This window comes from Poecile atricapillus, chromosome 3 (genome assembly GCF_030490865.1).
Source record: "Poecile atricapillus isolate bPoeAtr1 chromosome 3, bPoeAtr1.hap1, whole genome shotgun sequence".
Classification (NCBI taxonomy): domain Eukaryota; kingdom Metazoa; phylum Chordata; class Aves; order Passeriformes; family Paridae; genus Poecile; species Poecile atricapillus.
In genome coordinates, this window is record NC_081251.1 from 19,367,402 (window position 1) to 19,391,813 (window position 24,412).

The 24,412-nt window shown below is 36.0% G+C and overlaps 1 protein-coding gene across 1 annotated transcript in view; it reads right to left on the minus strand.

Annotated features, from left to right (window-relative positions):
• The window catches only part of SNTG2 (syntrophin gamma 2), a 143,774-nt gene that overhangs the window by 28,555 nt on the left and 90,807 nt on the right, over positions 1 to 24,412 (minus strand). Inside the window, exons 11-13 of the mRNA XM_058834556.1 lie at positions 16,754 to 16,792; positions 8,439 to 8,555; positions 1,042 to 1,113 (exon numbers count right to left, since the gene is read on the minus strand). Coding sequence (XP_058690539.1) covers positions 1,042 to 1,113; positions 8,439 to 8,555; positions 16,754 to 16,792 — 228 coding nt within the window. The remainder of the gene's footprint in view (positions 1 to 1,041; positions 1,114 to 8,438; positions 8,556 to 16,753; positions 16,793 to 24,412) is intronic.

Here is a 24,412-nt window from a genome sequence, read left to right on the forward strand (position 1 = left end):
AAACACTTCCTTCCCATGTCCCAAATAACTGTTGCACATCAGAAAAATCCCCAACAAATAAAAAAGCCATTACAACACAAAACCCAACCCCACATCCCAAACTAAACCAAAAAAAATCAACCCACCAATGCTAAACAAAAAACTTTAAGCACTTCTGCTTCAGTGCAGGATCTGTTACAGATAACAGCAACAACCTGCCTTTCCATGACATCACTGCATGGTCAAAGTAGGAACAACAGAGAAGGGCAGCAGCTGGTGAGAACTAAAGATGACCTTTAATTTTTCACTGAAAAGGTGATGTTTTTTTTCCTGAAAATATTTTTTACTCTCATAGACAAATACACTCTCATCCTAGCACAGCCTTATCTCACCTGCAAGAGTTCTGTTTTTGTTGGAGAACAAAATTAATCTATCTGATGCAATTTATTAGACAATATATTCTGTAAGTCAATTATTTACACAAAGTGCTAAAATTTTACCCCAAATCTTTGCTGGGGACAAGCTAGACAGAAAACACAACTATGTCTTGTTGGGGGAAGAAAATTAATTCTATGGGACACAAAACAAACATGTTTCCCTTTGTAAGGAAAAACACACTACAATACTTGATACAATAATCAATACATATGATACAACAAGGAGATAATTTTATATTTTACTTAATTAAATGAAAATATCTTCATATGGATCAAGAAATACAGTAAGAGCATTTTTTGTCATATTTACTTGAAAATCTGACCCCCTAAGAAAAAAACAGTATCATTATGCTCAGCAGTGTGTTTCACTGATACTTCATACAGCTCTAATACTGAAAACTTCAATAAGAAAGCATTTTAGTAACTTGCTCACTTAGAGCCTAACCCATTTTCCATATTCTCTTATACTTGCACAGTATAGCAATTGCAAACAGTTTTTTATAACAACAGATGAACTATTTGAATGCTAATTATTCCTAGTTAAGATTAATTTGAGTTTATCATCACCAGGAAAAGTTAAACTTTCTTTACTAAATAAAATCATTGGAATCATTGGGAAACCTACCTTGTGAATTTTAAACAGAACCTCACAGAGGTTATATATTTTTTCAGCTCGTACCCAGTCTAGTGTGCTTACCTATAATATAAAAAAAAATTATCAACACATTCTGTGTTTGAAAATCCTGTTCAGATAAAAAAAACCAAAAAGGGTTTCACTCATCATTATTCTACTGGATCCTTTAAATACAGACACATTATTTAATATCCAGCATTTAGAAAAGACTGTCAAATAGTATTAAATTTTTACAGACACAAGAATTAAAAGGTGTTAAATAATTTCATTTTTTATTTTCCCAGTATGATGGAAATCTCTTTGTAATCTCTGTGGTTAGTTACATAAGCATTTTTATTTCTCAAGATGCTAACACAGAGAACTCAATCTCAAACAGAGTCATTCAGCTTCATGACTCAATATTAAAAAAATCTTACGATCAATAGATCAATGTATTCCTAAATTTAGTTTTGAGTTTACATGCACTAAGGAGGCAAGAACTCAATATTTAGTCTAAAAATAGAAAAGGACTTTGTGACTGAAATACTTAAAATCAAGAACAATATCAACTGTGTGCTCAATAATATGAAAACACCTGTTTTTTTTTCTTTTGATTTCATTACTTAATCCTGTTGACATGACAGGCTGTAAATATCCAAAAGCAAGAATGATGTTTGAGGTTTTTACCAAAATTCTACTTATTATGTGACAACCTGATAATCTGTTTTCTTTTAAAAACAGTACCTAGCCTACATAGTTCAAGGGAAAAAACAAGAGAAGTCATAAACAGGAAAAATTCAACAGGAATATATATTGTTTTTGCTTACATGTCTTAGAGCAAAATCTTGGCTCTTGGGGAATGCCCAGGCATGGCTGATCGACAGATGATGGATCTGACTAGGTTGTAACTGTGCAGCTTTTGGCACATGGAAATAAGTGTTTTGGTAACTTTAACAGTAACTTGGATAATTTAAAATTCTAGGGCTGATACAACTTTCTCCTATTCCCTCCCCCTACCCAAAAGGAAGAAAGCAGTTAAAAAAAAAAGATTAAAACTATTAACATAAAGAAAAACTTGTTTGTCAAACATCTTGTATATGTGGATGAAACGTAACAAGAAAACCTATGAAATTCAATAGCAAATTCTTTTTCTCCATGCTCACAGTTGCACAAAATTCACTTTTAAAAACATCTAGTCTTTCTCTTGATGACTTGCATGGAGACATCAACATGTTCTGGTTCTTTTAAAATTAATTCTAAAGTTTAATTTTCAAGTCTCTTTAAATTCTAAGCTGAATTGTGATACCTTGATTGTAATAATTTGATGAAAATCCAAACCACTACAACACTTAAAGGCCTCTGATGGGATTTCTGTTGGTTATAAAATGTTACTTCAGAATCCTCTGGAGAAGAAATGTGAACTTGGTGTTAGTTTCTTTCTAATCTTAACAATCTGAATTAATAATCTAGCTTTCTCCCAGTTTCTCTTAGGCTTGGATTAATTTTTTGGGATTATTAAATTTAGGTATTATGAACCACCTACTGAAGTGGGACTGAAGAGATCTGTAAATTCTAGCACCACATCTTTTCAGGCTATAGAGAGACTCTATAGGATTCTTCATTTCACAGTTTCTGTATCTTAACAATCAACTGGCAAACATCACTTGAATAGAATAAATCCACTAGAATACGTAAAACAGGTTACACAGTTTGTTTTACGCTAAGCAAATTAAAGTTAAAAAAATTAAAGCTCATAACATTACATACAGTTAATTTTAAAATTACATGATAAAAGCATGAAGCACTACTTAAACTTTTTCAAATTTAAATCTAATATCAGCTGGTTTAGAAGTTTAAAGAAATTTTAGGTATTAACTTGTCCTCCCATTACTTTATAAAAGGTAGCAATTTTTAAAGACATGCCTTTCTATTTTTTAGGTTTTCATTTTTATTTTATTTCTTGTAAGTCTATTCAATATTTTATTTGAGTTCTGCAATTTAATTATTGTACAAATAACAAACTATGTAAGTTTTGAAACAGAGGACTTATAAAGCTAATTCATCAAGAAATATACATCTAACAGGCTCACAATAGAGTAAGTACTGAAGGTCTTTGCTTAATCTTATTTCCAGGGAAATATTTTGTACTTTGATGGTTGTTTTGAAAAGAAAATAATTAAATAATACATGTTTTATCCCATTACTGTTGATCCTCCAAAGGGATACTCATGCTTCTTACAAAATAAGGTTTAGAGTAGAATGGGGTAGTTCATTATTTGGTCTTGAATTTCTCAAAGGAAAAGGATCTTTTCCATCTCATTTAACAACAGGAGAACCTTTTATTGCTGTAAGTGGCTAGACATAGAAGTATAAGCGCTGATTCATTTGCTGTTTTTGAAACTGAGTTTGATGACATAGGCTATGACCCGAAAGCTGTTGAGATATGAATGGACTTTCATTTGCTCATACCATTTGTTTTGATTCCTGAAGATTAATTTGAACTGCTGGGGGTTTTTGCACTATTAATAATGGACGAAGGCGACACCGCTGTGCCATTAAATTAATTCTGAATACTTCAGACTTCTTCCCATTATTCCATGCATCTCTTTGATCTTTTGATGCTGTGTAACCTCATATGACTTTTTCAGCATAGGCAGGCAGTGACAGTGACAACTGCTGGCACCTTCATAAGCCAAGGTTTTCTTTATCTGTGTATGTCAGAGAAAAGCTACCATATTTACAGAGTGAAACAGTCTGAATACCACTGTGTGCAAGGTGCTCAGAACATAAATGCCATGTTGAGAGGAATTTTAAGGAGGCAAAATAAACATATTACAAAGGAATAGTAGAATCTAAACAGACAGTTGGCATTATTTATAGTTTTATCAGAACTATCATAGTACATCTAAATTTAAAATGTTACTGTTATAGACTGTTTTACTTTTAAAAAACCCACAAATAACCATATCTTCCTAGTCAAGGAAGAAAAACTGGAAATAATCAGGAAAGTTCATGAAAATTGCAATATCCTTCATTTGATTCAAAGAATCAAAAACCAGTTTATTGCAGGTTATCCATCATCACACATGTAATAACTGGGTAATAAGTAACTAAGATAAATGAGATACTCAAGTATATTTCTTAGGCAATAAAATAGTTTTTCTCATTATTTCCCCTTGGAATTGTTCCTGCAGGTATTCTATACATTGCAATTTCTTGGCATGACAGTATTATTATTTTTTCAAAGCATTTGACAAAACATTTCAAACAGCTGTATTCAGAATAGATGACTTAATAAGACATGCTTGAATTCATGTGAATTTAATTCAGACAGTTTCAGAAATAGTGTCAAAATGCATGAGAGTTTCAATTAGCACTCAGTAAGCTTCTACTTTAATTCATGTTTGTCAGCTATATGAATTCATGACCAAGAGGAGGTGAATGTTGCTATTTATATTATTGGCAGACCAACTCCTTAGCTAACCCAGTGCAGTATCTATTGAATATTTGGTTCTGTAGACATTTAGCTACATTAATCCTTTCAGGAACATTGAAAAACTCAGACATTTGTAAAATCACAGGTAACTCTGAGCTTATCAAAAAGATAATAAAACCAGAGTTACAAAAAATAGGAACCTGAAATTACAATTCTAAGTGCTTAATGAGGGGCTGAAATAGGTACACGGAGTTACAAAAGTCCAAAGTGTTGCAGAAGTGCTTTTTACTTTAGCATGAGTTTCTGCAATTTCCTCATGGTTTAAAATCAAGCATTACAGTGGAGTTCTGAAAATAAAAAACACTGGTAAAATCCAGCTTTACACAGATCAGGTGATCTCAGCAGCAGTTCAAACTCATATTCCAAATACGTGTGTTAATCATTGGCTTTTCTTAAAAAAGTTATGATTTAAAATAAAGAGAAAACAATAAAATTAAACTCATTTTGACACATACATGCAGTAAACAATTAGCTTACAAAGTTACTCCCTAGAAGAGAACTCTGCAATTATAAAATAGGCATAAAAAACTTCCATGCCTGATCAGAGATCACCACTAGACAAAGAAATATGGGGTGAATGTAAAAGAGACTCATACTTCAAAACTCACTAAAATCAAATCAACATAACATTCTCTTAGACTTTCTCTGAACACAGAATCTGATTCTAGAAGTCTCCAGAGCCCCCCAAAATATTAAAAACATTTGAATAAATTTAAAGAGTAAAATGTAAGGGGGGAAAAAAGCAAAGTGTGTATAGTATTTATTACTAGAATACAGCAAATGATGCATTATCTGAGAATTAAGCAGAAGCATCAAAGCTGCCTAGAAGTATTTAAAAGGTCTATGGAGAAGATTAAATACTTCTAGGTAAAGAGTAATTAATTTCACTGGTCTCTTCACTCCTAAATGGAGAAACAAATAAACCAAGAATAATTTTAAAAATTAATATAAAGTATTACGAAGGAAAACAAGAAATCAAGGCCTGTTCCTGAGATAAACTATGATATGGCATTGTAAGAAGTCTAAAGATGCCCCAAACTGCTCAAACTGGGTGATTCAAAATGCACACTAAAACACGGTGAAATCCTAGCAAATCCTGTACAGCAGAAATACAGCAAAAATGTGTAGAGTTAGAAAGTTCACCAAAACTGTTCATGGTCAAGTCTAAGCCCTCCAACTTATTTCCACCTTGCTCCTAATATGTTACATTGACATTAAGTGTAGTGTAAATTACCAGCAAAAGTATTTAGAACTTACATGGCAGTATTAAAAACACTGCTTGTCTTAATTACATTGTGCTTCTCTATACTGTCAAATGTGGAACTATTTCTGTTACTTTCCCAATATTCTTCTATTTATTCTTTTCTTAAAATTATAAACAGCACATGCATTGATTGTCTGTCTGTCTTCATGTTAAATTGCTTCAGTGCTATTTATTTAATCACATTCAAAAAGATAGTTTGCAATTAAGGGTTACACAGGAAACATAAGGATATGGCTATTTGAAGACTAATGCAAAAGCCATAATGAGATATAAAGAAAACATAAAAAAATAAAACAGTAGAAATGTTTCCTACATCTAGCCCATATTCCATTAAAACATTAAATTATTTTCTGAGAATTTTCAAAGATATAAAAAATAGCATTATTTTGAATGACAGTGTAGAATACTTTTCCCAAATTTCTTCTGGGATATCAATTTAGAACTTTTCCAATTTCTGAAAATTGACAGGAATTTTATAGATACTTTTAGAATATAATACAATACTGCTTGTATATTAAAATTGACACAAGAATAATTTCTATTGTTTCAGTGGTGTTTTACAGTTATGCAGTTTTCAGAAATGGGTCACACTTCCAATATAGCAGGCTGTAAATGAAACCTGTAAATTTCTTAAATGCAATCAGATAAGCCACTTCAGGAATACAAAAAAGACAATTCTCTGTTAATCACACCATTCTTGATATTTACTTCCGGGGTGAGGCCTCAACATTTCTGGAATTACCATCTGAGATATTTTAGAAATAGTGTATAAATAGAATACTACGTGTCAGAGTGATTTCTTTCATAGTATAATATCCTAATTTTTTCCACAATTTTCTTTATTTTTGCTCATATATAACTATGTTTTCAATTCTTATGAATATCAGCAGCTGTATTTACATTCACATCATTTTTTACACACAATGAAACAGAAAAAGGGTGGAGATTTTACTACATCCTTTTACAACTAGTTGTAAACTTATGGAAAAGGATCCTAGAGTGAGCCATGGGCAAGGTGTCAACAAAAGCCAGGGCTGGAGGTGCCCTCAGGAGACTGAAAATCAGCTTCAAAGTGTGGCTTTAGATCCAGGTTTAAAGTCTCCAGAGAGGAGGTTGCTGGCAACTGCTAATTGGGTGTTTAGTTTTTAGGGGTTATTCCCCTGACGAAGGACACCTAGGGAATGTTAAAAGAGCAAGAAAACTGGTCAACAAGTTTTAAGATTTATAGATTCTGTCACATTTACTGGTGCATCATAGTATTGAGGGGACACAACACATTGATCAAAGGGAGCCCCTCTGTTCATTTTTTGAAAGCTAAGGTTCCTACAAAAAAAAATTTAAAAGCGTAATAGATTCTGTCAAGTAGTTTATACTACCAATCATCCCCACTTGTCTATTCTCACTCGAGTGCTGAAAATGGTAAATGAAGTTTATCTCAAATTAGTATCATACAGATGTATAATTTTAATTATATATAATGTGTCTTAGAAACAGGTCTGAAGACAATAATTAAAATTTATATAGGAAAATAATTCATATGGTGTATTATTTATTTGTTTAATATTTCTGCATAATTTTCACGTTTTAATTGGACTGTAGTAATTCACTCAAATTTTAGTTCCTTGGCTTAACATATGAAACTCCCAATTTTCAGACAGAGGAATTCCTTGCTTTTCCCAGATGTGTTGTCTCATTTTAAAAAGAATACTGTTGGCCATTTTAGGATGTTTGAATTTAATTTGAATCATTGGATTGGTAATTTCAATCTTGAAAGGGGAAATTTTGCTTATTGCATTTCATTGAGCTTCATAAATAACTTTTGAAAAGTATGTATTTCCCAAAGGTACTGCAAAGAGTATACATAAAAGGATCAGATTTTCTTTATATCAGCAGACAAAATTGGGAGACTGAGCACCTTCTGAACAAAACTGTAACCAAGTGGTATAACTGAAATTGCAGTCTAAGTTCACATTTTATTCTTTTATAATTCGTTTAAGGTAAAGGTTTTCTGGAGAAAAAAGAAAGGATTAAATATTATCATGTGGTAAGTATGGGTAATTTTTTTAAACAGTTTAGCATTCTACAGTTCATTTCCATTTCACCATTCTAAATTAATTTTTAGAAAAATATTAGATAAGCCACCTGTTGTGAAACAGAATTCTTTTCATGAGGTATATAAATTATCAAAGCAAGACTTGTTCAAACTGTACACTTAGTACTTTGATCCCTTGCTTGTGTGAAAAACCCACAATTATCATCCAGTATTATGGATGGTTTATTTCATGATGTATCTTGTCTTTCATAAAGCAGAGTAACTACCAATTCATTACATCTACAGAATACCTTAGAATAAATAACGGAAGAAATATTAGGCCTAACCAACCAAAATAAAACCTGACCTTGACAACTTCAAAAAACGAAACATCCCATAAGGAATTCTTTACACTATTCAGATACTACAAGGTTTTCAGAGGACCTTGAAAGAGGCTAAAGATCTACAGTTTATTGAAATTCAGCGGCAACTGTGACTTCAACTTACATTGAAATCTCAGCTGAAAACTTCACTTGATAAAGGAAAAAAAACCCAGACCTAACAAACAGGTTTCCATTTACAACGAAAATTACACAAAAATATATATTTTTTTTTACCGGTGGAGTGCTGAAAATGTAGAAGGATGAACCCTTCAGGGCCAGAAACTTGAATTTGTAGAGCTGAGATGAATCAGTTCCTTCAAGTCTCTCATTTACCCATCCCATATGTATGACCTGTAAAAGAAAATAATTGAAAATTAAAGTTCTCTTTCTCAGTGGATCATAAGAGTGATTTTAGTAGAACAAGACGCATCATCTACTTTACACTTGCTTTCAGCCATTTCCATATTCTTGAAGTGCACAATGTCATATCAGTGTGTCAGAAGTCCTTGAAGAGACTTAAACTTGTAGTACAGGTAGTCTGAATCTTATCTGAAATAATCCCTGTTTTAAAAGCCACCTATGCAGGTCAAAGCAGACTCTCATTTGAGCCCACAGAAAACTTACGTGTACCGAAGTAGTTCAGCAGTTTATAAAAACCATAACACCTTATCTATAACAGTGCCAAAACTTGGACATACTGACATTTCAATTACACATACCTCTAAAGAAACACCTCTAAGCAAATCACTAGATTTATCTGAAATGAAACAGTTTTCATCATGCTCATATTTGTAACTGTTAACAAAGTCTTTGTAATACTTGTTATCTTTCAGAGTTTATACCTTTTTTCATATACACTTTAACACATTTATGTTTTCAAAGAATTAGATATCAAATTCAGTTGGTTACACAACATTAGCAGTGTTACAATGAATGCCTTTATTTTCCAGATAAATTAATGCTAAGAAAAAATGAAATGAAGAAGTACAATTGCATGTTTCCCTTTTGAGGTAAATAAAAATTTATAAAGGAATGCCATAAATAATACTGCCATAGTGTGGTAGCAGAATATCATGAATGTCTTTACTGAAAAATAACAAAGCAAAAAACATTCCCGGCTCCATTTTGCACACATTAAGAGGAATATATTGCTCTTGAAACAGGTACTTAATTCTCGAGTGAATCACCAGTCTGAATTTACAAGTACTGCTGAGCAGCTTTCTCATTTTCAATGAAGGCTACACTTACAGACAGTAATGAGTTATATGGGGAAGAAATGCCAAAGCACTAGCTAATAGTATGGATGAATGTTCATACTCATGAAAATGTCACAAATTGTTTTCTAATGTTGGTATTTAATGTATCAATTATGTCTTTTGTCAATAAATTTATCAATAAATGAAGAATAAACCAGTATGTTGAGCCAGACAATCCTTCTCCATACTGTTCTACTGAGCTCCAGCACTAAAAATTTAAGAACTAAGAAACAGCAAAATAAATACAGTAGCCCTTCCAGTTCTTGATTTGCTATTCTGTAAACTGAATAACTCTCACCAAAACATTGTTTCTATAGTAGTCAGCAAAAGCGTAGAAACAGGATGTTCAGACACTGCATTACTTTAAAAAAAAAAAAAAAAAAAAGATATTATTGTCGATATTTGTCTACTACAAAGATATTATATACCCAGTTAATCGGGGTCTTATTATCAAGTAACACAGACGAAAAGAATGATATCCAATATAATTTTAGGAGTTTTTACTTTCTTTCTACAAATCTTTCTTATTGACTGGCTTATTTAATGATCATTTAGACCGCAGAAATGGAGAAAGAATAATTATTCAGTTCAACAAAATCTGTATGGAACAAAAGCAAACAAGTGTTGGTACTCAGTAACAAGCTCTCAGTGGTTTACTGGGTTACTGAGTTTTTAAACAGAGTTGTACTGAAACCTGCCATTTGAAGTTTTCAGGAGTGCTCATAAGGCATTATACTACAAACTGTTCCTTCTCAGCACTGCTTTCACTACTGTTTGAAAATTATCCATACATCATTGATATATTAGTTTCTAACATGCTCTGATACACTTTCCAAAAGTTCCTGTAAGAAGAAAATGAGCAATGGCACCCATTACAAGGAGATAAAACAAGTCACTAACAAAATGCAATCCAATCATAGCAGATAAATGGAAGTTCTTATTTGCACTTATTGTTTCCCTACAGCAATAAAGCAGCTAGATGCTGCAATAACTAGAAATTCAACATGTTAAATTTAATAAAGCACTCAGTACATGTTGTATATTGTACTTTTTGTTAAATACTTATGAAAAGTAAATGATGCAAAACACTCAGGAGGGAATTGAAGAAAGAAAATCAAGTAGATCTCTACGTACAACACATCAGAACAGACAGATACACTTATGTAATTGAAGTGGGATAAGAATCTACAAGATATGCCAGACTGACCTGCAAGTTAAGAACCAGTGTCACACCATGAGGCACAATGGAACTATAACAAATTAAGAAAGCAAAGAGAAGTACATCTTAAGACACCTTAAATAATTTTTGGGGGTCTCTTTCAAAACAAGTGGTAGATGGTATATTTTGAACAGCCATTTGGGACAGGACTGGGACTGGGGACAAGCAGTCCTTACAGATACATAAAGTTTAACTAAAAAAAAAAAAAAAAGGGAAATTGGATGCTGTAAGTTTTAATGTATTACATTACTGGTTTCCATCGTACATCAGGTGCTTTTAGTTATGTCTGAATGGCCACAATTCAAAACTGAATGTTCTAGAGAGCAAAGTATAGAGGAATTTAGAAATTATGATACTCAAATGTTTTATGTGCTTTAGTTCAACAATGAAATTTATAACTCTAACCTGGCACCATTTGAACACCACAAATAGCAACATATCCACACTCTGCTGAAGGGAGCTATGAAGATAGGCATGTATCTGAATTCATGCATCCTCCTAGGCATTGTCTGCCTGGGCAAAATTTAGATTACAAGTCCTTTTGGGTAGCAATAATGATTTCTACTCTTTGTTTGCTTGTTTTAACAAGAAGGCTGGTAAATTTGACCTGATGTCTCTCACCTTTACTCATTACAGCCTTCTTGTTCAAGTTAGGATCCAAAGCAGAAAACTCTGTCTTGAAGACAGCTACCACCAGTAAGTTGCTTTAATGGTTAGGCATTCTTATAGCAGATCAGGAACATTATTTATGCAGCAGGAACTAACCCAACTAAAGAAAAATGGAAAACTCACATCCTTCACAACTCACTTATTTATTTGTTTGTTTGTTTATTTTTATTATAGGTCTGCTTTGCATTTTAGCAATATTGCAACAATATCAACAAGTGGCAAAATAAAGACAAAACGATTTCAAACTGTAGTTGTTTATCTCATGGAGCATATTTACCTCACAGCACTGCATATTAGCTGACTAGAGGTTAAAAGGTTTAGTGTTTTTAAGTGGTACTTCTTCTGTTATAGTAAGTTTTTTCAATTGATGATCTGAGGTGCCAGAAAAAGTCTCTGAAGCAAATCAAGGCAATTTCATTAGGAAATGAAAAACTGTCATCCTATATAAATAAAGTAAAAGAAATTACCAAAGAAAATCTCAATTCTATCTTTTTTTGGTCTCTTTATGCTTAAAGAAATTTAGTCCTTCTCCCTTTCAACAAGTGTAAGTTGTAAAATTATAGTCTTCAAGAAACTAACTTTTCCAGACTGTTAGAATAAAGTAATTTTATTGCTATATGTTATATTTTTAAAAACATTTTTCTCTGTTTTGAGAAGAAAAAAAAAAAAGAGGAAGAGAAAGGAACAAAAAATGATCTTTCAAGAATAGGTACAGGGTTTCTTGTATGCTGTAGGATGAAGCCAGGCAAACATGTTGATGGCATGCCTGCACTAGCAGTTCTGCTATGAGGAACAGTGAGAAAACCCTTCATATTTGAGAAGTTTCTTATTTAGAATTATGATCTTATAATTATCAAACCAGAGTAGAAAAGAGGCTTCTGAAAAATTTATTCAAGAGAACTGGATCCAGATCAGACCTCTTTAGCATTTCTGAAAATTTCATTTAATTTAATTTCATTTTTGAAAGTGAATCATCCACACCTAATATTCGATTATCCAACAAAATCTGTGCAACCAAAATCTGTACAAACAAGTATAATACATTTTAAAAATATTTAAAAGTTAGAAGCTGTCAAAAACCTTTCTAGAATCAAGACAGTAACCTCCTTTTACACATCTACAGGATATGTTACAAGAGAAAATTAGATTGGTTGTCACTATTTGTTTTTGACAAATCCTTCAGGGCAGTCATTTGTCATATTTCTGCTCCACACAGCTATTTTGTTTACTTATTTCAAATTTCTTTACAGGGACTGAAGTCAAATAGACTAGTCCTTAATAGTCCAACCTCTTCTTTATTCAATTAGCAACCATAATTTTTGCTCTTTCCTAATGTTTAGATATGCCATTTGGCAGACACAAAACCCCTGAAATAATCATGATAAAAGTTTGAGTCTTAAAAACATAAGAAACTATTCAGCAAACAAACCAAAAAACATTGCAAGTATTTTTAGTTGTGCAGAGAGAGAATGGTTTAATTTACATTCATAAAAAATAAAAATCAATCCAGTAGTAAGTATTTTTGGAAAACTGAGTCCCAAATCTAACAAAGAACCAAGTGCTTTCAGATCTCTAGAGTATTATAATAAATTATATCAAGCAAAATCAGAAGTTATGATGCTTAGATGCTGTGTGCTCCATCATTGACACAGCTTAAATAGACACTTAGAACCAGAGCTTCAGAAGTGCTACTTATTTAGTGCCTTTTGAATTTGTGTAATCCCTGAATATTTCTTAAAATCTTGCAGTCTTTGACTTGGAGTAACTATCATGGCAAGTCTTGGTATATCTAGAACTTGGCAAACAATTTTCATAGACAGTCTCGGATTTTAGCTTTGGCGGAAAAAATTTCCAACAGGCAGTTCAAATGCAAACACCTTGCTTTGGTGGGAAAAAAGAATTTAAAAGTGTGGAAGTAGCTGGACCAATTAACTTCATGACCTGGTACTGTTTATTTTAGCAGTATAAATAGATCAGTAATAACTACAACTTCTACTACCTTGCCTAATACCTCTAACTTTGGGTCACAGACACAGCAAAAAATCATAGACTCAGAGAACCATAGAATATTCTGATTTGGAAGGGATCCACAAGAATCCTCAAAGTCTAAATTAGGGCCAGGCCAAACATCATACTATGTTTGTTTGACATCTTTTGGCAAAGAGACCCATAAATAAAGTTGGTTTAGACCCAAGAACCAATATCTTAGTCCTTTCCCATTTTCTTTATTTAAATGCATATCAAATTCATTATGTTCTGGAGATTCAGTTTGGATTAAAACCAGTCAGAGGCAATATCAAAAACAAAGAAGAAAGCAAGGTTTAACAAAGTAATTTTTTACATTCTTGATAACCCTGAATTCTAGTTTTTAAATGGCCTGTGAAAAACAGAATCTGAATGAAACCTATCCACATCTAACCTCCTCCCTTTATGAAAGGTTAAGTTGGATTCTAAAAGCGATGAAGAAAACTCACCACAGGCAACACAGTAATGAAACTCTAAGGATCTGTTTAATTCTTCAGGAAATATCCATGCTCAAAAGGAAAGAAAAATTTGCAGCTATCACCAATTTTACTTCAAGGCAGTTCAAGTGACCTTCAATCTCTTAAGGTTATCCTTTCTCTAAATTTTAAATCAAATGCCTGAATAAGAACTATTCAGGTCTTTACAAATATTACACAACTGTCACTAATAGGCTCCATTAATCTAGGGCAGAACTAGTCCTCTCTGTTTTCAGTTTTCATTGACAAGTTTTATATTATGTCTTTGTGATATATATACCCAAGAATTCACATTTTGATTGCTTTTAAAGCAAATTTTCACAAGACATATAAAGTCTGACTTGTTCACAATTGCTCCTTTAATATTTTTATGTTTTCTAGTTTTGTTTACTTGATCTGCCCAAATTCATGATAAACTTTTTTTTTCTCACTTTTAGGCAGAGAACAATCCAATGTTTGTTGCTGTCCAAACTGTTTGGAGAACAATGCAATGTCTGTTGCTTCAAAATTTAAGCTGTACCTTAAATTTTCAAAGTCTGAAATTAAGGTCCTAATTGTTCTCCTTTTTATTCTTGGAATGGAAAAAACGGGATAGATTTGTCCCACCTAACTTTAGGCACCTACTTTAGATGGTAGACTGAGGCAAGCCAAGATAGTAAAAGTGCCTCCTCTAAAGGATAATTTAAAGCACTGTTACCCAGTTTCACATTTGAACAGCTCTCTGGAAAAGAATAAGTTTCTACACTGATTATTTAGGCAGTTTATGGAGACTAGACTGTTTACTTAGGAAATCAAATTATGTATCTAGTGATATCTACATAGTTGTATGACTGTCCCCAAAATTTTTGAAAATTGAGGGAAAGTCCTTTTTTCAACTGAACTCATTATGTGTGCCCAAACTGATAAGTTCTGAATAGTTACTAAAGTACTTGCAGTAGACAGCTCATACAACAAAAGGTATCCAAATCAAATATTTTTTCCCCTGGCACTCATAGTCATGTGTTTTTCATATAGGTTTAATTAATAATTAAAAGCCATAGCAAAGAGAGTAATTAAATCACAGAATTATAGAACAGTTTGGGTTGGAAGGGAACTTTAAATGGTCAACCCCACTGCAAAAAGCAGGCACATCTTCAACTAGATCAGATTGCTCAGAGCTCCACTAACTTGACCGTGAATGTTTCCAGGGATGGGGCATGCACAACCTCTCTGGGAAACCTTTCCCAGTGTTTTACCACCTGTCATGTAAGAAAAACTTCATCTTTATGGCTAAATCAACACTCTTTCAGTTTAAAAACAGTACCTCTTGTCCTATCACAATATGTTCTACTAAAAGTTTGTCCCAGTCATTCTTATAGGCCACCTAAAGGCTAAAGGCTGCAATAAGGTCACCCTGGACCTTATTCTCCAGGTTGAACAGCTGCAGCTTCCCCAGTCTCTCCTCATAGGTGTTCCATCCTTCTGACTGTCTTTGAGGCCCTCCTCCGGATCTGTTAGAGTTGGTCCATTTCCTTCTTATTTTAGGAGCTCCAGGGCTGGATGCAGTGGTAGTGAGGTCTTACAAGAACAGAGTAGAGAGGCAGAATCACGTGCCCTGACCTGCTGGCCACTCTGCTTTTGATGCAGCCCAGGACACAGCTGGCTTTCTGTTCCCCAAGTCCTCCCTGCCCTTCAAGTGTGTTGGGAAGGTAGAATTAGAAAGAAATTATAAATATGACTCTGTAGCCAGAAAGGCTAAGGAAGAAATACAAATGATAGCACGGTTTGAATAATTCAAAGAAACCGGGCTGGTATGCCAGAACACATTCTTTCCTGCAATAAAACCAAGCTGAGACCCCTCTTCCCAGCCTTATAAGGAAAGGTCTGAAGGACCCTGAGATAACTAAAAATATGCAAAAATAGCGATTTCTATAGGTTGCACACAAATGTTACTGTATTAGTATACTTAGAAAGATTGGTTAGTGAAGGAATAGAATATTCATATGTATAGGTTATATAAGTAATTGTAAAAGAGAGTTCTCTCTTAGTCTCTCTTAACTCTTAGTCTCTCTTAACTCTTAACTCTTGGTCTCTCTTAGCTCTCTCTTAACGCTCTTGGCTCTCTTGGTTCTCTTAGTTGCTCTTGCTACGCTCTTGCTATGCTCTCTTAGCCCTCTTGCCTCACTCTTTCTACACTCTTACTCTCTTTTTCCCGGCTCTCTCACTTCTGTTCTGTTCTGTTACTCTCTTTCGTAGCAATCTTAAGTCTTAAACTCATGTATTCATATCTTACCCTATTTTGTGTTGCTCTCTCTGAGCCCGCTTTGAGCTCTATCTGCCGGCTCATAGCAGGCTCCCTCTCTCTCTATCCTATGCCCTGAAATAAACTTCTAACACCTAAGTCGACTGTAGAGGTCTTTGCCGTGTCTCACACCGTCCCCAGAAAGGGTCTCCTACAAAGTGCTTTATCACAACTTCTAGGGGGATCTCTTCCATGATTTTCCCAGGAACATGGATGAGGCTCACAGGTTGGTAGATACTGGGTTCCTCCGTTCTAGCCGTTTTAAAAACGGGTGCAATGTTTCCTTTCTACCTTTTTACTTCTCACCAGGGGCTTCCCCTGACTTCTGTGACTTTCCAAACATCATGGAGAGTGGCTTGGCAACTACATCAGCCAATTATCTCAGGACTTTAGGATGCATTTCAACAGGTCCCATAGACTTAAGCATGTTCAGGTTCCTGAAGTGGTCTCAAATCTGATCTTTACTTACAGTGGGAGGGACTTTGCTTTCCCATCTCCAATCTTGCAGTCCATCTACCAGTTAGCTTTAAAACTGACTAGACACGTATATGCAAGCTCTACAAATTTTCCAACAATGTAGTCATACAAATTTAAAAAATTGGACAATATAATGGAAATCTTACCTGGTCAGAGGGAGAACAGCATTTATTTGCCATTTTCATCTATGAAAGAGAGATGGAAGAACACATAGAGCTATTAGTATGCTGAAGAGTTTCTGTGATGCAATTAACAGTGATTGACTTAGTTATTGAGTAATATATTAATACTTCCAAATTATATTTGGAAGAAATTTTATAATTCAGTGCCTAAATACTAGATTTTTATTATTATAGTGAATTTGCAAAACCAAGGATTTTAAAGACAAAAACTTTTATCAGAGTTTGCCTTAAACACCTCATAAAGATTTGCATTTATGAATTTTACTTTGCCAGTCTGAGTGAAAATACTATACTGTACTGTAGACATCTCACTTAGGTCTCAGTTAAACAATTGCTTAAGCAAATTCTTAAATGAAGTTTGCAATTAAGCTCTTGTGAAATGATGACCATAGAGCATAAGATGCATTTAAAGCTGAAATGAAAATTGAATGGGCTTTCCTCTTAGTTTACTCTTCAAGACAAAGTTTTTCCTCTTTGCTTACATAGAGTTTCAATCATTTTGACTTTTCTCTGGCAGTCATAGTTTGTACAGATAAGTGGTGGACAAATACTGACATATATAGTACACAAATACTTTCAAGTGTAACATTTTCTAAAGTGTGATTTTATTAAGTAGAGATAAGAATTTAGAAAGAAATATATTAGCATGGAAAACCACATTCCCTACATGCTAGGAGTAAGCTGAAAACTATCCTAGAGTTGATGAATACTTCCAAAGGACCATGCTGTCAAAAAGCCCGTTTTATTAGAAACAAAAGGCTTGTGATGGAAGACCAAAATCCTACACCTATGCACAGGGAAAACTACAATTGCCATTGGAACTGAGCAAAAGAAATCCAGGGTTATTGCTTGTAAGATCAAATCTGTGGATGTAACTCAGTTAATATGGTGATGCCATTGACTGTTGTGGTGGGTTGACTCTGCCAGCTGAGTATCCGCATAGGTGCTTACTCCATCCTCCCTACCAGTAGGAAGGGTGAGTGAATAGGAAAAGAAAGAAAACTTCTGAGTCAAGATAAACAGAGCTAAGGTGAAAGAAACAAGAAAAATTCAAATGATATAAATTCCATCACTCACTGCCTCTGTGGTGGATTTGCACTAATTGACATTTGGTGAGGAGGGAAGGAGCCACCCACAAAAATAATTTTCCTGGGAGGGGCTGCTAAGAGCTTCTTCTGTGCCTACCAAAAACCAATAGCTGGCTAACTCTGAGAATTGACAACCTATTGAACCATTTAGAAGCTGTGCCCACCTCTGTGAGATTCACATTTTAAAGATGGGCAAGTCTGGGAAACCTCTCTCGGCTTCCAGCTTTTGAAGAGGGCGCTGGTTGGATTGGTCCCATGCAGCCGGACTGGGCCAGCCCCATGTGGCCCAGCCAAGATTTTCGGCCCCCTGAGGGGTGGTGAGTGGGCTACTCAGCCCCTCACTGGGGAGTCCACCGCGTCCTATCCCACCGGCTGGCTGGGCTCACTTCCCAGCAGGGCCAGGCCCCTTCCCGGCAGAGCCCTCAGGTCTTTTTTCCAGCGGCACTGCTAGCCCATGCCACCGGGGACTATATTTGCACCGGGAACAGCCATGTGGCCAGGACCAATGCCAGGAGCGGCCCTGTGGTTGGTGCTAGGGATGGCCCTGAGGCCAGGAGCGGCCAGGGGCTAGGAGTGGCCGCTGCCATCTCGTACTGGGAGCAGCCATGTGGCTGGGACTGCATGGCTGAAATCAGCGCAACCAGGCCAGCGGCACGCGGCTGTGGCTGCTTTGGCATGGCTCGCAATGAACTTTGTTTGTTTAGATGCTTTTAGCCAGCCATGCTGCGGACAGAAGGACAAAAATGGCAGCAGCAGCTTTTCTTGTTTTCGGTGCTCTGCATAAAGAAAAGCGCTAAGTGGATCTGGCAGCCGGAATGATTCGCAGGGTCAGCAGAGACTGTGTGACCAGCAGCAACCAGCACAGCAAGTGCTTGATGATGCATAGCCTGGATGAGATCAACCTTTCAGCGCTGCAGAACTGTATAAAAACTGTTTTGAGTGATAAAGCTTGAGAACAAATGAACCTACAAACACCAATTCTCTCCCGAATCAGGAAAAGGAAAGGGTGAAGACACGTAAGGAAAACAACATGGGACACTGAGGTCAGTAAAGGAGTCAAATTCTAGTTAGGAGGGGATTGAGGAGATGGCTTGGTCTTGGGCTGAAATTCTCTTTGTAAGGCTATGGTGAAGATATATTTTTGACATATCACACTTCGTTTTTTCCCTGTAATTCATTAAAGACATGGGGGGGTGCAGCATTCACCTGCAGCCCATGAGGAAAGGGCACTTTTGCTGGAGAATGTGCATGCTAAAAAGCTGCAATCTAATGAGAAGCTTGAACAGAGAGAGAAGAGAAACTCTGCCCCAGGGATAAGAAGAAGATAGAAGAAGAAGATTCCAAAGATAAAAGAAGAGAACTTTTGGGTTTTTTATGCTAGAACAGCTCATCCTTAATACCCCTTAGCTGACATGGCCCATGAAAGCAGCTTTGAGAAAGCTGCAAGGCTTAGGAGGAACTTTTACACTGTGAACAGATTTTCCTTTCCTGAGCGGCTGATTCATTGTGACACTGAAGCCACAAGAGAAGCATTTCTTGTGGAGAAGTCTCCATGGCATGGCGAGAGAAACTCCTCTCCCTACAAGAACTGATGAAAGACTATTGTAGAGGTGGTAACTGATTGAAAATCCCAGGTTTTGTCTCTACATTGTCAGAGGGAAGGAAAAGAGATTACGGGAAGGGGAGGAGAAGTGTTCAGAAGATTCTATTCTGATTTTTATTATTATTTTAGTTCTGTTAATAAATTAAATTATAATAAATTAATTAAATTTAGTTATTTTAAATTGTGAGCCTGCTTTACACTCCTCCTAATTCATATCTCACAGCAGGAAATGAGTACATACTTCTAGTAGGTGCACTGGTGATTTTAGCCAGCGCTAAACCCAGCACATTATTTGGTGCATTGGCTGGGAAACTCAAATTGGCAAACCTAAACCACTACAGACTCCCACAGGCAGGCTCCAAGCAACAGCTGTCTTGGAAGACAAATGCACACGTCCTTTCTCCACTATGTAATTTCAATTGTGGAGCACAGTGGTGTGGAATATTTCTTTGCCCACTTTCGGTCAGATGTCCCATTCGTATCCCTTCCGAATTCCTTGTTCCATCCTTTGCTGAGGTGGCTGGGGTGCATCAGAGTGAGAAAATGTCAAAGCCTTCACCCTGTGTAAGCACTGTTCAGCGCCAAACAAAACACTGGCATTTTACTAATGCTGTTCTAGCCACAAATACAAAACACAGCACCTGATGCTAAGAAGAAAGCTACCCCCACCCCAGCCAGACCCAGTACACCTGTATGGGCCAACAGACTTCAAGTTAATGACTTCATGGTAATGACACAGGCCTTAGGATGTGTCAGGATTTATACACACACGTATGTACACACACTTGCACCTAACAGATGGCAATTACAAGCCATTGTTCTCTACAGAGTAAATTAACTTTGATCATAAACAAAATAACCTTAGGACAAAAGGCAATGTGGTGGAGTAGGATGACAACAAGAATCTTGACTGTATGGACAAAGGGCGACAGCAGTGCTCAGGGCTGAAGTAAGTCCTAACCCATCATGGGCCATCAGGGTTTCTTCTCCCTCATATGCTCATTTTTGCAGCCCTTTGGAATTGAATTGTGCCGTTAAATGGTGCAGGTGTGCTGGTGGGTCAGACAGCTGGGAATGACTAAAGGTCTGAGGTAGAGGTGACCAAGCTGCTGGGGGCCTGGGGCATCTTCCAGGCCTGTCTGTCACCCTGGACTGTGGGCTGGGAGATCCTGCCAGGCCCTTGCAGTGGCCCTGCCAGCTCCCTGCCACCCTAGAGGAGGAGCAGGGACTATCTCAACAGCTGCAGGTCACAGGCTGCAGGTGTTGGCACCCACAGCTTAGCACAAGCAGAGAGCAATGATGAGGATGGAACTGAAATTCAGTTGCTGAGCAGACAGAGGGGTACCAGCAAGGCTCCTGGCAGGTCATGCACACTGGTGTGCCTTTGGTAGCCTGGCACAACTGCAGGGCTTCACTGTGCTGGAGATGGCCTGGAGGTGACTGAGCTTCTTGGTGCTTATGGGGCCCCATCAGTAAAAACTAGCTGAAACTCAAGAATCTCACTCTGTAACTTGATTAAAACAAATTGCTGACATGCCCAGTGTTGCAGAAGGAAGCAGTCACCAGTCTGATTTGGTGGTGGGTTTAATCCTGCTAGAGCAGTTGTGCAGGACATAATGAAATGACACCTGGAATACTTCAATGTCAGTAGAAATGCTGATACACTCTGCCTCAGGTCCAGCCTTTCTCCTGTGCCTCAGACACAAATACATACACAAAGTAACTATACAAAAGCCATGTTATATGCACAGAAAATATAATTTTCTCTCAAGTATCCAAAACCAACAAGATTATTATAGCACAAACCAGAGAAAGTAAATGGGTTCAGATGTGCCTGGAAAAAAGTGTGTCAGACTGGCCATGCAGGTTTCCTGCACCAAGTGGGTAGAATATTGTAAAGAGCATCCTCATAACCAGTTCAGCTTTCCATTGGTAAGGATAATAAGGAAGAATGCTTTGGACTCAGCAGCTGTTCACTGCACAGACAATTCATTCCCTGTTCAAAGCAGGATGTCTGCAGCCCTGATGTAGCAGTGGGGAGAGGAAAAGATCTGCTTCTATAGCATACTATATCTATATCCCAGCGTCATGGGGCTGAGAAGTATGAACTCTTCACCTGGCACCGCATGTGCCCTTCACACATGTCTCCACAGCTGGTGAAGACAGACAGGAACGCAAATGTGCTAAATTTACCTTGCTGGCAGCACATGAGCAGTACTCAGCACTGCAGTATAGAAATGCGAGCTAGACACAGCGGGGGAGCTAAAACAGAAAACCTGGGTCTGTGAAGACTGTAGGCAACTTGGAAAGGAACTACTAAGAAAATTGTAATTCCTATACTCTGTTCTAAATGGATGCATATGGGGCAGAAACTGAAATGTTTCAGAACCACTTACTTAAATCTAAATATCTCCCAGGCTGGGATTTATCTCACATATAAGATACCTTTATTCTCTTTCAAGAAGACAGTGCAAGTGAAGAATCTTGACAGGAACCCCTTTTTTTCCTAGCTATATTAGTATCCTACGTGACTGCTTGGCTGAGTTTAGGGGATGTGGATCCTATCCTTACTGACTTCCCTTTACAACTTCTACAGTTTGAACTGTGGTACTTGGTACTTTCAACTGAAAATTTTGCATTTAAAATAACAAAAAGCAGCAATGAAAAAATAGTATGTGTTCTGACCCTGGGAATATAATTGTTTGTATAATCATTGAGGCAGTCAAATTTGTATACTGCTTCCTACACACAAGAATTTCACTTCCATCTACATGTACCCCCCATTCTGCTGCTGTGTAAAGAAAGCAAGTCTGTCTCAATCTTCTTTCTTTTCCTTTTGTTAATGTATGTTTAAAGCTTATATTTCATAAGTCTCTTCCTATTACACCAGAAATTTCATACAACTGCAGTACAGAATATCACTCAGATATGTGTTTACATGAAGAAATAAAAAAGGTTTACAGACTACGACATATACAATTAAAAAAGCTGTCATGGGCACAAATGTAATCTGGATTAATAACACTAATACCAAATTTTAAGTTTCTACCATCCTCCAATAAAACAGCTGCAATGATTTATAAAAATCATAAATAATGTTTAAAGCAGAACAAGTGCATCATAACTTGTTCTATGATTTGCTTATGACCTACTAATTTATTTGCTATTTAAAAAAAAAAAAAAAAAAGTAACACCATTAGATTATATTCGGAAAAAGCTACAAAACCTTGAGAAAATTTTAAATATAAGAAAATCTCTATAATGTAAATCAACTGACAGCATTACCTTTAGGTGCTTCTACTGATTATGACTAAAGTTATGTTCAGTGCTAGATTTCAAAGAAAATAATTATGATCCATGAGAAAACCTGCATATATCTAATAGCTGTCAATCCGAATGGTGAAAAACAGAGAGAAAAATATAAATTTTCCCAAAGACCGTCTCCTAAAAAATCATAGCCATTATAGCATTGTCACCTCAGCCTACAAAGAATCCTTTAGCTCAAGAAATTAAGCACAAGAGCAGTAAGAAGCACATACAGATTAACTTGTTTCCTGTGCTTCTTGTTTCATCATGCAAGATTCACTGCCAGTTTCTGTTACCCTTTTTCCTTCAGTTTCTTCAACTTTTTCCTTCTGCAAGAAAAGAGGTGTACGAAGAAATAAATTTGAAGTGCTGATTCACCTGTATTTATTTCAGCCAAAGGTAAATGCAAAAAGCTTTGAAAACATTGAAAATGAGGATTGAATCACAAAGGAAGATGATAGGGTAGTTTCATGCTGGTAGAAAAATATGTGAAAAAACGGAACATGAACAGAGAGATGAATCATTTGGGGCAAGGGTCCTCAGAAATAAAAGTGAATGCATCTTGCTTGTAAAGCTGACTGTAACTAGGAGATTCTCTGAGCTAAGCATGTAAAATATGTATCAGCAATGAGGGCTGAAAAGACAGCCTTACATTTTTCTCCACATTGCAGCATTCCCTGTGCTCCTCTGTCATCTAAGAACGAAGTCCAGGCTGGTACCAGAATCATTATCTCTCATCTACCAAGCACCACTCTCTAAATATGCTAACATACAGGGGCAGCACTCCTATGCAGTAACAACTTCCCACTTCACTGTTGAAAGATAGCTCCTCCTATACACTTCATCCCCAGAGAGCTTGCCTTTGTACAGAAGTTAGATGTTTCAGTACTTCAAAAGAGTAGTCTGACATTAGCAGAAGTGTCACATTATGGCAGAGCTATTTTTGCACTACCTACACTAGGACTGTCTCCTGACATCAGCAGATCTGACGAAGAGCTGCTAAACATGACTGTATTTGGGTAAAATAAATAAAAAAAAAGAAGTATATTAGGGTAAAGTGATACAGGAAAGATTGGGTGCCCTGTACGAAAACCATTAATCCCTATAAGGAACTCTTTAAGAATTAAAATTCTGAAAGAAATTATTAAAATGTAATGCAAATATGTAGGGCAAAAAATGTATGTAAGACTAACACAAATAGGTCCAGTTTAAGTTAGAATGACTAAGGTGTGAGAAAAGTTGCTAAAGCAATGAAACAAGTACCAGCAAACTAAAATATAAAAATGTGTGGAAGTAAAACATGAATAATGGTTAAAATAATTGCTTAAAAACCCAGTAATAGCTCAGGTAAGGATGCTGATATTATGCCAAAAGTGTTAGCAAAAAAGTTCATTGTGATCATGTATCTAGTAATTAATTTCCATACTGAGATGATGGCATGGGACAGAATAAGAAATCAAAAGTTTAACTATTTTGAGAAGAAACTGAACTTTGAGTCAGAAAGTACTCATGGAAATAAACCATAACCAGATAAGGAACTCTCTGAAACAATTTCTGAATGAGTAGTGATTTTTCCAGTCCTGGAGAATGGGGAGATGCTCTGCAGAAGTGGAGAAGTGCAGAAAC